General features: G+C 30.5%; 2 protein-coding genes across 4 annotated transcripts; one reads left to right on the plus strand and one right to left on the minus strand.

The window, feature by feature from the left end:
* The first annotated feature begins 1,929 nt into the window (after positions 1 to 1,929).
* Positions 1,930 to 9,864, plus strand: LOC134832838 (putative sodium-dependent multivitamin transporter). 2 transcript variants are annotated; one of them, XM_063847027.1, is made up of 6 exons: positions 1,930 to 2,329; positions 5,690 to 5,878; positions 6,638 to 7,200; positions 7,478 to 8,395; positions 9,268 to 9,496; positions 9,555 to 9,864. In XM_063847027.1, the coding sequence occupies exons 2-6, from the start codon at positions 5,768 to 5,770 to the stop codon at positions 9,609 to 9,611; spliced, it is 1,878 nt and encodes a 625-aa protein (XP_063703097.1). In that variant the 5' UTR covers positions 1,930 to 2,329; positions 5,690 to 5,767; the 3' UTR covers positions 9,612 to 9,864. The 2 variants fall into 2 exon arrangements, with proteins under 2 accessions (XP_063703097.1, XP_063703098.1); XM_063847028.1 differs by having other exon boundaries at positions 1,952 to 1,977.
* LOC134832836 (poly [ADP-ribose] polymerase) lies at positions 9,799 to 15,038 on the minus strand. Of its 2 annotated transcripts, XM_063847026.1 has the most exons (4): positions 14,859 to 15,038; positions 14,703 to 14,781; positions 13,380 to 14,635; positions 9,799 to 11,503 (listed from the first exon to the last, which is right to left on the minus strand). In XM_063847026.1, the coding sequence occupies exons 1-4, from the start codon at positions 14,970 to 14,972 to the stop codon at positions 9,953 to 9,955; spliced, it is 3,000 nt and encodes a 999-aa protein (XP_063703096.1). In that variant the 5' UTR covers positions 14,973 to 15,038; the 3' UTR covers positions 9,799 to 9,952. The 2 variants fall into 2 exon arrangements, with proteins under 2 accessions (XP_063703096.1, XP_063703095.1); XM_063847025.1 differs by having other exon boundaries at positions 13,380 to 14,781.
* Positions 15,039 to 15,422: the final 384 nt, after the last annotated feature.

Genomic DNA, 15,422 nt, shown 5'->3' on the forward strand with positions numbered 1-15,422 from the left:
TCTGCCAAAACTCCGGCATGTACGATAACCTTTAATTGTCTCAAATTTGGAAAAGCTTTTAGAAATCGTACAAAGCTCTCGTTTGACGATGTCAGGAATCTAACTTGTAAATTTTTCATGTTTGGAAAGCTCGGCCAATTTACGTCAGTTGATTTAAAACAATCGAACGAAAAATCGGTTAAATTTTTCAATTTTGTTGAAATTAAGTTTATAAGGTGCTGATCGTTGACAGAATTGTTTCTCCAGGCAAACGTTTTTACGGATGGAAAACTTTCGATACAACTTGTGAGGTAATTTGAACATTTTTTTGCATAAAATAGTTTGGCACTAAAATTTGTCACTGATTCACTTTTGAAGATTTTATGCTCTTCTGAACAATTTTCGTCGCAACTATCATTTTCATCTTTATCGAAAACTTTTATTGACAGTGGTTTAACATGTAGTTTCGAGGAATATTCATCAATTTTGAACTCCAATTCCATTTGTTCTACAATACAGTCAGGGCTTTCGTTCGATTGTCGCATCGGATAACAATCGAAAAATATATCATCCACTGCCAAATAATTAAAATTCAATTCGGCAAAAAATTCATTGAGAAATGTGGCTTCTAATGGAATTTTGCAATTAATTTTTAAATTTTTTAAAGATTTGCAATGCTCTAAGGTTGAAAGAAAATTTGGTCCAATCACAATTTTATCAGCATCGGCACTTATTTGTTCCTCCTTTAGAAATATTTCGGTTAATTGCTTGTTTTGGATGAAAAATTGTTCTAAATTTTCTGCTGAGTTATGAATTTCTAAGATTCTTATATTTGTCAAAAAAATTTTAAAGTCAATTGTTGATTTTTGATCGAGTCTTACTGGTTCAGATAATATCAAATGGACTACTGACTCATTTAATTTGTTCCAAAAAATATTGAATATTTCACTATTTTCTGTTTTTTCGTCAAATATTTTGTCAAATCCAAGAATAATTAAAGTTCCGTACTTGAAATTTCCATTAATGACTTTTTGTACAATTTCATGATTTTCTGACAAGTTTAAATTATTTTTTAAAATAAGTGTTTGGTTAATATTTTCCATGATTCATACAAAATTTGAAAGTCGCAAATTAAATAAAAAACGATGTGTATCGATTGAAGTTATAAAGTGAACTGTGTGAATTTTTTACTAATTCAAGATAAGAACTAACTTGATAAGATTATTTGCTTTTGATAAAATTAACGTAAACCGTGAACTTTGTTTCACTCGTCAAAAAGCGAAAATTTACCCTAAAGTTCTGCAATCAACACAAATTTGAAAAAAATATTCTTATTTAAAAGAATTTTTAAAAGTTTTCACGAATTTTTCCATTGATAAATTTTTAATTTTAAAAATTTAATTACGAAATATAGGACAATAAACAAAAAAAATCGTGAAAATTAAGAAAAATTTTGTGTAATATTCATTGCCTACTCCCTTTTACCATATTTTTTTTTAATTACTGCGAATTGTTTTTATAGTTAAAATGGCGGTAAAAAGTGCAAAAATCTAAAAACTGATTAAGAAATTTAGAGTTTTTTTAGAAAAAAAGGAAAATTATTGAAAAAAAAAATAAAACTTTAATTATTATTTTTTCTTAAAATGTGAAAGATTAATTAATTAAATTAATTCAGAGGAAATTTAAAAATTAATTTTTTTTAAATAATTTTTCATCCCGAAAAAAAATTATTTTTTTCCACCTCTGGTTAGTTTTCTATAAAAAAAGACACAAGAATTATATTAAACGACTTTTCATTAAATATACAAATCAAATTTCATACAAGTGACTTGAACCGGTTTCGTTCTCTCTGTTCAGAGAGAATTAAAAACATTTAAACCGAACTCCCCAAAAATATATAAAAACTTTTGAATGAAATTCACAACGCTCAGTAGTACTTTTGCGGTCGAACTTGAACGATGTGATACGCCGCGCCTGCGTATTTCAATATAATTCACAGTAAAATTCTTATGTATTTTATTATTTACTGTGCATTCTCTCATCACTCATATTATCATCGAATGTTTTCACTTTTTTTTAGTGTAAAAAAATATTTATTGTGAACAAACAAATAATTTGTGTTAAAAAACTACAAATTTTGTCAATGCAGGAAAAGTCATTCGATCGTACGATAAAATAAGTCAAAATACAGAAGTGAATGTACCTGAAAAATATTAAAAAAATAAAAAAAAAATGAGTAGAGACACAACAAAAGTTAAATTGAACCACAATTGACGATAAAAAGTGATTCTGTTCATGTGGTTTTAACAAAAAAAAAAAAGTTGTTCATAAAATTTGATATTCAGTCCATGTGAGTCTCCGGGTTTCTTATCAAAATCCAATCGATTTAAAATCTGAAATCAAAAATAATAATAACGCATGTCGTCACATTACATAAGCCAGTTCGTGAGAATCGACGAGAGAGAGAAAACAACAATTTCGACGTCACACAGCACTTTGATTGTCGTTAGAATCCCCTTTACATATGCCTACATTTTGTTATATCATAGCGGTACTCTCGCAACAACATAAGAATTTTTTTTTATAAAAAAGAAGTAAATAGTTCAAGGCCACGTTTGTTTTTTTTATTTAATATTATCGAGAATTACAACATTGAACTTAATCTTCAAAAGAGTGAAGAAGTCAAAACAAGAAAAAAATTGTGATAATAAAGATAATGAAAAATATTAAGTGGGCAATAAAAAGCAAAAATTATAACAAGTGTGTCAATAAATAAATACATGACAAATTAAGACGTTGTCAGGTGTATATTGTGATCCATAAAATAATAATAGTTTTATCAAAATACTTGAATATCACTTTAAAAAAGAATGTTAGACGACACTTTGATGTCTGATTTTTTTTTGGCGAGTCAGTAGATTTATTTTATTGCCATTGTTAGTTATAACAATAAAAGTTGTGGATTTGTAAGTTTTAAGTGAAAAGTTAAATGGTAAAAAGTTAAATAAGCTCTAATAAGAATGAATTTAATTAAAATTATTCGCGCTTAGGAGAATTTAGTGAATTTGAATTATTTTTTAAATAATACCGCTTGCTATAAAATAAAAAAATAAGTTATTTCCAGTTAAATTATAAAAAATAATTAATAATAATAATAATAAATTAATTAAACTAATAAATTAATAAAAATTAATAATTAATTAAATAAAATAAATAAATAAAATGAAAAAATTTGAAGATTTGGCACCAAAAATGATAAAATGTTAATTTTTTAAAATTTAATTTAATTTATTTTTACATTAAAAAACTAAATTAATTAAAATTAATTTTTTTACCCTCGTTTTTTTAAAATAATTATGGAGAATCATTTTTATTTTTCCTGAAAAATAACAAGATTTTATCGACTTTATTAAATTTTAAATTTAAGTGTTTTTCCAAAAATAAAAAAAATAAAAAACTCTCAGGGATTAGTTAATTTGTTGAATAGTCGATCATTGAAATTTTGATATACATTGTCACAATCTTATCAAATCGACTTAAGCAAGCATGATTTCTTATCTTATTCACGTTTTTCCAACTTAACTTTAATTTGTGTAGCAGTTTTTATAGACAGCTGACAAGCCATAAGGAGCCATAAAACTACACAACAAGAACTAACCGGAAATTTCTAACTTTAAAATCTTTGATAAATCCAATTTTTTCTATTAAAAAAAACACGATAGATACAAAAAAAAAAATAAAAAATTCTTAGATAAATCAAATTTAAAAAATAAACTTATAAATTTTTAATATTTTTTTGTATTTTTTTTTTAATAAAAAATATTTGATAAAAATTAAAAAATTGATAAAAATAAAAATTAAATACAATTAAAATAAAATTTTAATAAATTAATTAATCAAAATATTTTTTACGTAAAAAAGTATTTTTTTTTATCAAAAATAATTAAAAACTTTTTTTTTAAATTCAATATTTTGTGGAAAAAAAATTTAATATAGGAACAAAACCTTTAAATTAAAATTAGACCATTTTTATTATTTTATTAAATTTATTTATTTTGATATCAACAAAAAGTTCTCATGCAAAAAGGAGCTATGATCGCAATCACATCACTATATTTCTTTAACGATATGCATTATTTATGAATCTTTTCTACACATGGATCTTCTTCGTGTGTTTTAATTTGTGATCAATTTTAATTATTTTATATTATTTTCCTAACTACTTGCGTCGCCGTAACGACATTAAATTAAACGATATTGGCAGAACAAGCGATTCTTTAAATCTCTAATCTGAGATTCGGTCAAAGCAAATATGCAATGCAAAAGCCGTAGAGTAGTAAATATGTGGTTGACTAATAATAATAAGTAATAAGTAGTAGTTCGTAAAGTGAACCGCTCTAGTTGTAATAGTGATGTTTCAGACCAAACTCCCGACTAAACAGTGACCAAATGCGGGTTTATATATGAAGCAAAGTAAAAAGTTGGTTTTGTGAAATATATGAAAAAAAAAATATTTCTGATGATTGACAGACATTGGCGCTATTCTACTTATTCGGACAATGGCCATAAATAAGCAATAAGCTTATTAACACAGTACTACGAATCAATTTACAACAAGCAAGCAAACGTTTATTAAGAAACACGCGAAGAATTGACGGAAAGAGAGTTATGAAATTCGTTTAAAGGTCAATTAGGAGTTTACATGCATGTTGCTTGAAATTTTTTTTTATCAAAACTCTGTATGACGATAGAAATTTTGAAATCTGATAAACAAATTGATTGTCAATTTAGTCGATTGATTGAATTGAGTTAGATTTGTGGTGAAATTTCGAATGCACTCAAGGAAGTTTTTTTTTTCATTTAAAATTCTATTTTAAACAAAAATCAATTACATTGTAAAAAAGTGAATTTTTGTGAGTTTGCCAAAAAAGTGAACTTGATACGAAATTTAACGACAATCTGTGTGCAAAATGAACCGTAAACACGATAAAATGTTAGGACGAAATAAAAATAGACGTCAATAAATGTGAGAAAACAGGAAAAACACTTGAAAAAAATTCGCGTATTTTCCGCATGTGAAATAAAAAAAATTGTTATGATGTCTGGTGTCCCATAAATTGGATGTTAATGACCAGCTTTTAACACAATGTTGCATTTTAACGACTTGCAGATGAAATTTTCTGGAAAATTGTGTTTATTTTTGAAAAGTTACGCGTTTGACGGAAATTTATAATATTTTTGGGAAGTGGGTTTTCCAGTAAATATTTAATTTTTTTTTGCAAAAATATTTTTAGAAAGAAAAAATAATTTTAAAAATTTGATGGGAAATAATCGAATAAAGGAAATAAAAATTTTTTTCCTAGAAGAACTTTTTTTTAATCCAAAAATCAAATTGGCCACGTTTTCAGTATGGGATTATGTGGTTTTTGACTTATGTTGGTCATCTCCGCTGGCATCAATCAATAATATAATTTTTGTAGTATATTTTAATATTTCTTTTATAATTTTATTCTTTTTAAAAAAATTCAAATCAGGTCAAGTTCAATGACTTTTCTATTAAAAAAAAAAATAAATAAATAAAAACAAAAGAGAATATTTTAAATGAGAACTATTATCAACACTTTCATGATTTGCTTATGTAATGTAGTCGACTTCTATGACACACCTTCTAAAAAATAAACAAAAATATTTCTTGTTATTTGTTTTTCAGAAATTGGAACTTGAATATTCATGAGATTGATTTATGTTTAAGTTGTTGCTTATTTATTAATTTTAACGTTCACACAAAATGGCCACGTTTTCAGTATGGGATTATGTGGTTTTTGGACTTATGTTGGCCATCTCTGCCGGCATCGGGGTCTATTATCGATGCACTGGTGGCAAACAAAAAACAACAAAAGTAAGTTCTTTTTCAATTTTGTTTTTTTAATGCAATAATGTAAAAAAAATTTTTTTTTTTTCAATAATTCAATTTTAATATTTCTTTTATAATTTTATTTTTTAAAATATTTTTGAAAATATTAATTTAATTTTAATTATTAATTAATAAATAAATTAATTAATTAATTTTAATTTAATTAATGATTATTATTAATTAATTTTTTTAAATCTTTTAAGATAAATTTAAAAATAAAATTAAATTAAAAATAAAAATAATAAATAAAAATTAATTTTAATGTCCAAAGGATTTTCTAAATTAAAAAAAAATATTTTCATTTCATAAATTTAACATTTTTTTTGTGTTATAAATATTTTAATAAAAAAATATATTTTAATTTTTGTTTAATTCGTACATAAATGTTAAACGTTGATTTTTTGGATTGAATTAATTTTGTCATTTAGAAATGTCTGAATATGTAATTGAAGTCATAAAAAATAAATTAGCGAAAAAAAGTTAAAATCGGTCACGTGACTTGATTTTTTTTTCCGAAATTTTAATTTAAAAAAAACTTCCATTTTATTTTTCTCCCTGAAGTTTTCAAACAAATTCATAATGAAAAAAATATTAAATTTATTCGTCTTAAAAAACTATATTTTTTTAAATTATTTAATCTTTTTTAAAAATTATTTAAATTTTTTTGAAAAATTATTTAACTTTTTTTCTTAAAATTTTTTTTTATTGAAGAGAGTTTTATTAAAAATTAACCTTTCTTTCCAGGAATACCTGATGGCTGATCGAAGTATGACAGTGTGGCCCGTCTCGTTCAGTCTCATGGCCAGTTTCATGTCTGCCGTCACCCTTTTGGGCGTTTCCAATGAAAATTATCAATTTGGAACGCAATTTATCGTCATCAACATTTCCTATGGTCTCGCGACTCCGATCGCCGCATATCTCTTTCTACCAGTATTCTATAGACTTCAATCGAGCAGTGCCTACGAATATTTAGAGAAGCGATTTGGCAAGGCGACGAGATTTGTCGCATCGGCCGCCTACACAGTGCAAATGGTATTATACATGGGAATAGCGTTATTCGCTCCAGCGCTGGCCTTGGAAGCGGTAACGGGCCTCCACAAAGACTGGTCTATCATAATTATCGGAGTAGTTTGTACTTTTTATTCGACAATTGGTGGCATGAAGGCTGTGCTCGTGACTGACGTGTTCCAGTCGTTACTCATGTTTGCGGCGATTTGGTCGATTATCATTTGGACCATTATCGAAGCTGGGGGAGTTGCTCCAATTTTTGAAGCGGCAAGAGCGGGAGGACGATTAGAATTTTGGAAGTAAGTAAAATTTTCGGATGAAATTTGGAATTTTGTGGTGAATTTCCATTTAAAATGTCTCCTGTGCTTGTTACTTATGTCATTTACAGTCATCATGTTACTAGAACTGTTGCCTCTGATGGTGGTAGTATTTTTAATGTGTCGAGGTAGGAGTTGTCTGTCGGTGTTTCATTAACTTTTTTACGGGTTTCACTAATGGGTTCATAACTTTTTCGTGTTTTAACTAACAAAAATACGTAAAAATTTCATAAAAACTTAATTTTTATCAATTTTTTAGTTTCAGCGTGGATCCCACAGTACGACACACATGGTGGAGTCTCATAATTGGCGGCGGATTTACATATCTTTCCTTGTACGCCGTCAACCAGGTGCAAGTTCAGCGATTATTGACCGTCAAATCTCTGAAAAAAGCTCAAACTGCGTTATGGATCAACTGGCCCATCCTCTCCTGCCTGTCTCTGTCAACGTCATTTAGCGGTCTCTGCATTTACTGGTACTACCGAACGTGTGATCCCGTCGAAGATGGTTACATATCGCAACGTGATCAAGTAATGCCCCTTTTTGTGGTCGACGCCATGGGTCATCTCAAAGGTTTGCCCGGACTTTTCGTCTCGGGCATCTTTTCTGCGTGTCTTTCGTCGATTTCTTCCGCTGTCAACTCACTGGCGGCCGTTTTCCTCGAAGACTACATCAAACCCGTGTACAAATGTGTCAGCAAAAAGCCTCTGGACGAGGGACATTCGTCGTGGATTTCAAAATTAATTGCACTCGTTTCCGGTTTACTTTGCATCGGAGTCGCTTTTTGGGCGAAAAATATGGGAGGCGTGCTTCAAGCGTCTCTCACGATTTTTGGCGTCATTGGAGGACCACTTTTTGGTCTTTTTACGCTGGGAATGTGCACGGTGCGAGGAAATCAAAGAGGAGCAATTTGTGGAGTGTTATTGGGATTGGCATTCACGGCGTGGATCGGATTTGGGGGTCCGAAACCAATTCCGCCATCACTACCGTTCCTCAATAGCACCACAGGAGACTGCTCGATGTTCGACAGGAACAACACGAAAGTCTATGAAATGTTCCAGGTGCCAATGTTTGATGTCACGCCGCAAACACCGACTGAATTACCGCAATTTGAGAGACTTTTGTCGCAAGACAGCGATACCAAATCGTTTTTGAAGGAGGAAAAGCAGCCGTCAGAGTAAGTTTAAATGATTTTTTTTACTAAAGTTTTAAAAAAATAAAAGTCAATAATATTTTTCCATTTAAAAATCAAAAAACAAAAAAAAGTTAGTCCAAAATTATGACTAAAATTTTCGTTTTTGATATTTTAATATATTTAATTTTTTTTAAAAGTTCTTCGGTTGTTGTCAGAGTTAAAAAATTCTAAATAAGTCAATTTTACACATTTTTTAAGAACTCTAATTTTCAAATTTAAATTTTCCTAAATTTTAAAAATTTAAAATTTCTCTAATAAAAATCTAAACTTTTTTTTTCTCCAAAAATTTTGAAAAAAATGCAGAAAATACATATATATTTTTTTTATTTAATTTTTTTTACCAAAAAATTTTTCAGTTTTTTTAACATTGAAATTTGTTTATTTAAAATTGATTTAAAAATATTTTAGTTTAAATTGAAAGAAAAAAATAACATAAAAAAATTACTGCTAATTTTTTTTAAAGCAAAATATTAAAAAAAAATTCTTAAATATAAAATTCTTAAAAATTTTTTGTTAAAAAATGACTAAAAATTATTTAAAAAAATAAATTTGGAAAATATGAAAATATGCTCTAGAAATTGTAACTTTCTTATATGAAAAAAAAATTAAAGTACCTAGGTGAAAAATTAAAAAAAAAACGTAGTTTTGTTAAAAAAAAATTTAGACGCAAGTTTCAAATAATTTTACTTTTTACTTTTCTATCAAAATTTTTTATTTTTTCTGTTAAAAAAACCTCATAGAACTTAATTTTTCACTCCCATTTTATTAAAAAAAAATAGCCAAAATTATTGAGTTCTATTCAAAGAATTTTTCCAACTCAACAAAAACACTCAATAACTCACTTTTCTTTTCAGCTACTTTTACTTGTACCGACTTTCTTACCTCTGGTCCGTCGTTCTTGGCTTCTTAGTGAGTCTCGTGCTCGGCTACGTCTTCAGTTTTTGCTTCGAGTTGGCAAATTGTGCGGGCGAAGACAAAATCCACATCGATGGAAACCAGTTCAAGATCAACTATGACCTCTTCGTGCCACCGTTAGCGAGGCATTTGAAGAGAAAACAGACATTGAACTCACCGCATCTAAATGTAAGTTCCGAAATTCAATTAAAAAAATTTAAATTAACTAATAAAATATTTATTTTAGGGCTCTGGCACGAAATACACCTTTGATGCCAACACAATTACCAACACAAAGTTATAATGAGCAGTGATTTAGTTTAAGAAACCACAAAAACAGCCATTTGTGGTCACAAAAAGTCTTAAAAATATTTAAAAAAAAACAAAGTCTTCCATACAAAACTTAAGGAAAAAGTTACTAAAATGAGTTTTAAGGTGCTTAATTTTATGAAAAGTTACAAAATATCGACAGTTTTTAGCAATAAGTCAATGTTTATTCAATGTTTTTATTATTTATATAAAGTGATTATGCTCAAAACACAATAAAAAAAACTGAAACTGTAACAAAAACTCAATTTTGGCAATACAAAAAATTTCTTATATCAATATCTTAGGTAGGTAACAAAAAATTTAGGAAAAAAAAGTTTAAATCTTGTATTTGAAGTTGACTTTCAGCAAATACTCGCATTTAACCTGTGCCACATCGTATACAATATACTCGTTGTAGAGTAAATCGGAGCGGATCGAGGGATCAGACATGGGTTTGCCATACGGGATCTCGACGCCGTCTTCGCGGACATTCACATTGTTCGGATCGGGGAATGTTTTGCCGACACCCTTGACGGAATGCTTGCCAGCCGGCAATTTTTCGACATAATGCGCCTTTGTGTATTCCTGCATGTTGCCAAGTGCCACTTCGCTCAACATCAACAAGCCTGTGGGGTTTGTACGCGACGTACAACAATAATTGGCCGATTTGGAGACCATGTCCGCAAAGTAGATACCCTTGCCGAACATGTAACCGGTAACTGGGGCCTCGGGCGGCGCAATTTTCAAGCCGTGCGACAAAATTCCCGCCCAATTGGTCAAACGCGAACCGTGCCAGAGCAATTTGCGGTTGTGTAGCTTCTTGAATGGCTTGTAACGACGATCTTCGTGCTTGCGAGCCACACGGAAAATGTCCTCGATCTCGAGTTCGTATTGATTGTGCGTCTCGGCATGCGTGTTCTTGACGTATTTCTGGAGAATTTGGAATTCTTCGGAGTTTTTGTCGAGTGGCGTGATATCGGTCTTGAGTTGTTGATAATGCCCATCGATGGGATTCTTCTCGGCATCGGTTTCTTCGTTCAACATGCTGTAAGCCAGCTCGATTTCGATCAAATTGTCGAGCATATTGATCTTTTCGGTAATCGCTTCGAGGGTATCGAGCAAAGGGGGCATCTCCGTGCCGAAGGAATGTGGGACGAGGGTGTAAAAACGGTTCGAGGCATCAATAAAACGATCGTTAGTTGCATTGCTAGTGACGTAACCAGATAATTCGGTAAGTACAGCATATGCCTTTTGCAGTTGTTTCTTGCTTAAACGACCCAAAGGCATTTTTTCCGTGTCCAGCTCGAGTTCCATCATCGTTTTCTTCATCTCTTCCACGTCGAAGATCAATTTGATCAAATCCTGTACGGGCGTTGGCAATTCCGACTTGATTTTGCTTTCCGTATCCAACTTTTTGACGCCTTCATCGGCACCGTAATCCACGTCGATCGGGTACATTTTGCCCGGACGCTTCACGAATTGATGACGGAAGTTCCACATGTTGCCAGTTTTTTCTTCGTAAAGCTCCTCGAACTTTTCTTTGGCTTCCTCGAGGTCGGCGAAGTTGTCGACTTTGTTGCCGCCGATTGTCGTGCCGATGCGACCCCAAGCGCGGAACAACCAGTAACGCTTGCTTTTGTCGCCTTCCAAGATTTGCATTTTGTAGTAGGAATTTTTGCCGGATTGGATGTCGGTTAGGCCGAGCACTGTGTTCCAGATGTGTTTGCCTTCTTTGTAGACATGAGCTTTGTCGGCAAGGCCAGAGTCGGGGTCGACAGCGGTGCCGCCTTTCAATTGAACCTTGACCGTTTTGGATGATTCTGATTTGGCGTACAGGGATTTCGATTTGGATTTCAGCTCAGCTTCCGATGGAACACGAGTGGCAGGCTAAAAAAACAAAAAAATAAATTATAAATTAAATTTTTACGGAACTGAAATTAATTCAAAAATCCGATGGAGCAAAATAAAAAAAAAGTTAAAAATTTTGTCAAAAATTAGCTATTTTTGGTGTATTTTCATAATTTTTCAAGTAACTTTTTCAATTTTTAATAGTTTTTGTATTCAAAATCGTTTCAACATAAAATTTTCAATTTTTAATAGTTTTTGTAAAATAATTTTCATGAAAATAATTGAATTAAAAAAAAAATTGACAGTTATTTTTATGATATTAATTTTTTTTTAATTTTAAAAAACTCAAAACAACAAAAATATCAATTAAAGATCAATAATTTTTAAAACATTTGGCATTTTGTATGAAAAAAAGTATTTCTAATTTTTTTATTTTTTGCCCTTCATTTAAAAAAACTTTGGACAAAACAATTAGGTTTCCTTTGGAGCGGCCTTACACGTTTTTTTTTTAAATTACTTCACATAGTTATAACATAAAGGCTCAAAATCAATCTTTAACTTCAATATTTTTTTTTTCATTTAAAATTTAATTTTCGTATCACAAAAGCTCAGATTTTTTTTTTCGATTTTTAAAAATTTTTTCAAAATTTTAGTTTTTTTTTGTTAAAACAAATAATAATGTTCGTCAATTTATTTGTGAAAAATTTCGCAGATATTGGATCTACCTCATGATCCTGTTTTAACATTTCAAAATAATTAAAAAAAAAATGGAGTAAAAAAAATTTCTTAAAAAAATAATTGTAAAAAATTTTTAAAAAAATACGTTTTTAACAAAAATTAAATGTTTTTCCAATTATTTTTTAGAATTTCAGAAAAAAAATAAAATTTCAACTTTTAAAATAAGACGTCGGACAATGCGTCGTTTTTTTTCATAAGTAAATTTCTCATGAGAAAAAAAAAGTTTAATTTCAGAAGTTTTTCTTTAAGAAAAATAATTTTGAACGATTTTTGATGATTTTCGAACAATTTTTGGAAATAATTTAAAAAAAATTAAAAATGTACTTTTTTTACCAAGAACTCTCGTTCCTCTATTTTTCTTGTTTTTTTAAAATATTTTTGAGAAAATTTTCTACATTTTTGGATTTTGTGTTTTTTAAAGTCGTAACTATTTTTTCTTGAATTTTTGAGGATCTTTCACTTTTATATACATTTTGAAAATTTAGCGAAATTAATTTTTTTCTTTTAAATAAGGCCGTTCCAAATTTTTTCCGATGTTTTTGTCCCAAAAAATTTTTTTCAAAATGGGGGGGGGCAAAATAAAAAAAAAAGTTTTGAAATACTGTTTCATACAAAATGACAACATTTTATCAAATTTGTGCCCTTAATGAATATTTTAGTAGTTTTTGTGGAATTTACATTGAGATTTGATGATTTAAAATTGATCTGAAAGTATTTCAAGTTAAAAATTTTAACAAAAAAATTTCATAAAAATAACTGTCAAAAAATTTTGAAAAGTAATTTTTTGTAAAAAATATTTAAAGAAGAAAATTCATGTTAAAATACAATTTTCAGCACAAAAAAATTAAAAAATTAAAAATATTTTTAAAATTTTTTGAAAATTCCTTGAAAAAATAAGGAAAAGGACCAAAAAATGGTCAATTTTGATGAAATTTTTAACTTTTTTTTTTTATTTTGCCCCATTGGATTTTCGGCTTTTGAAATTTTTTGACAAAAACATAGAAAAAAATTTTAAATAATTATTTTTTTTAACAAATAATTTTGACAAAATCTGTAAGAAAATATCGAAAATATTGAGTTGGTATTTTCTTACATTTTCTCTCAAAAAATCCATTAAAAAATCACGCAGGAAGAAATAAAAAAAATTCTTGAATATTTTTTAGCCTATTTTACTTACATCACTTCCCCAATCGCAAATGCTTCTCGCTTGAATGTACTCCAAAGCGCCTCCCTTCTTCTCAACATGCTCCAAAAAGGCTTCCGGCACCACCTGAATCGCATGATCTTTGGCTTCTTCCATGCGAAAATTCATATTTTCCACTTCGTTCTTGCTGGAAATGATGGCGGCGGTGCGTTCATGAATTTTCGTCACTACTTTTCCGCCCAACAAACGAATTCGCTCCTTGATGTCGTCCTTCGGTATGGTCGTCTTGCCGAGAATCACGAATTCCATGTTGTACAATGGAGGTCTTTCCTTCTTAACACGCGGTCCTTCCTCTTCTTTCTTCACATTGTAGCCGGGACCACGTTGGGCGTATGCCTTTCCACTGGGCGGCACATAGCGCAACGTCCGTTTCATGACATTCGATTTGTACTTTTTCAGAAAATCGACTTTTTCCTTCAAGTACGACGGAATGTGACATTTTTCGCGTGGTGGATCTTGCGTGACATTTTCACATTTTACCCATTCTGTCAAGTCGCCGGTGCATTTGTAGCCGGTATTTGTGAACTGGAACTGGCCTTGGCATTTTTCGCATGGCTTGAGAGCTCCAAATACCATGATATCGGTGAGGAGATCCAAAATGGCGTCTTTACCTTCGGGAACTTGTTGCTTGTTTTTCTGCAAAATCGCGATAAAATCATTTTTGCTCATGTTACTTTCGAGTTTGCCACGTAGTTTGTACAGCGCATTCGACTGTTTCTTGATCAAGTCTTCCGTTTCGGCAGCTTTTGCGGCATCAACTTCGTCCAATTCCTCCTTTTTGACCTTTTTAACGGGAACCGTGTCCATCGAGACTGCCGGAAGCATTTTTCTAACTTCTTTTTGGTCGTCTTTGGAAAGCGTATTGAAGCCCGGCAACTTGTCGCCGCACTCATAGAAACCCAGTTCATCGCGAATTTTTGCAAAACAATCCAAATGATGCCAGATTGCTTGACCGCCGAATTTCATGCCCACTTCCGTGTCATAGACGGTTTTCTTGACGCGAACGACATCCTTTAAAATCTTGATTTGGCATCCGGCGCACGTAGCACGACCCGATGCCGAATATTCGACACCAAAATCTTTGAGAACGAGTGACGACGGACCAGCTGCTGATCGTTTTTTGCCTTTTCCCTTTGCCGCTGGCAAAACTACGCCCGAAAGTGCTTCGATTTGGTCACGAATACGTTTCTGGTCTTCGTATTTCAGTGAATTAAAGTGCTCGATATCGCCTGAAATGTAAATGTAAACAAACAATAAATTTTTGAAACGCGATATTTTTTGTAAATAAACACTTACCCTCTGAAGCCGGGCGTTGTTTTTTGAAGAAACAATCAAAATGGAACCAATTTGGTTGTTTGCCATCATGGAACGCGGACTAAAGAATTAACGAAAAAAATTGAAGGTTTAAGAATTTACATAATTCTACCTGCTCGAAAAGCGTAAAAAAATTACCTGAACCATGGCAGCAAGACGTAAGGTTTGATTTTCGATAGTTTCTTTGCAGTTTTTGCATTTGGCACGTCCACTTTTGGCATACTCGGCGCGGAACGGAAGCTCTCCAGACATGATGAAGCTTTTTTCCACAAATTAACACGAATTAATAACGATTATTTTTGAGAAAAACACACAGAAACTCGTTTCGCGGGTATCAATAAAGTCTAATGACACATGATGAAAATTGTGAGGTGGTCCTGTAGAGATTCCAATCCCGGCTCGGGAATTCTCGGGTACTCGGTTTTGAAGAAGGAACCGATTCCCGGTTTTTTCGAAAATTTCAATTAAATTTAGCTTGTCACGGGATTTTTTTCTGTTTTCAATGATAAATTTGTTAGACGTGCAGATATTTTTTGTTGATAAAATTAACTCTTTTTGGCTTATGTTCGACATTAATTTGATTAAGGCGAATAAATTTAATATATCCATTTTTTGTCGTCCACCCTCCGAATTTGTCGAAAAAATTCAGGGGAAAAAATAAAAATTAAATTAAAAATGGAAAAATATTTTTGACATTTTTTG

Source organism: Culicoides brevitarsis, chromosome 2 (assembly GCF_036172545.1).
Source record: "Culicoides brevitarsis isolate CSIRO-B50_1 chromosome 2, AGI_CSIRO_Cbre_v1, whole genome shotgun sequence".
NCBI classification, from domain to species: Eukaryota; Metazoa; Arthropoda; class Insecta; order Diptera; family Ceratopogonidae; genus Culicoides; species Culicoides brevitarsis.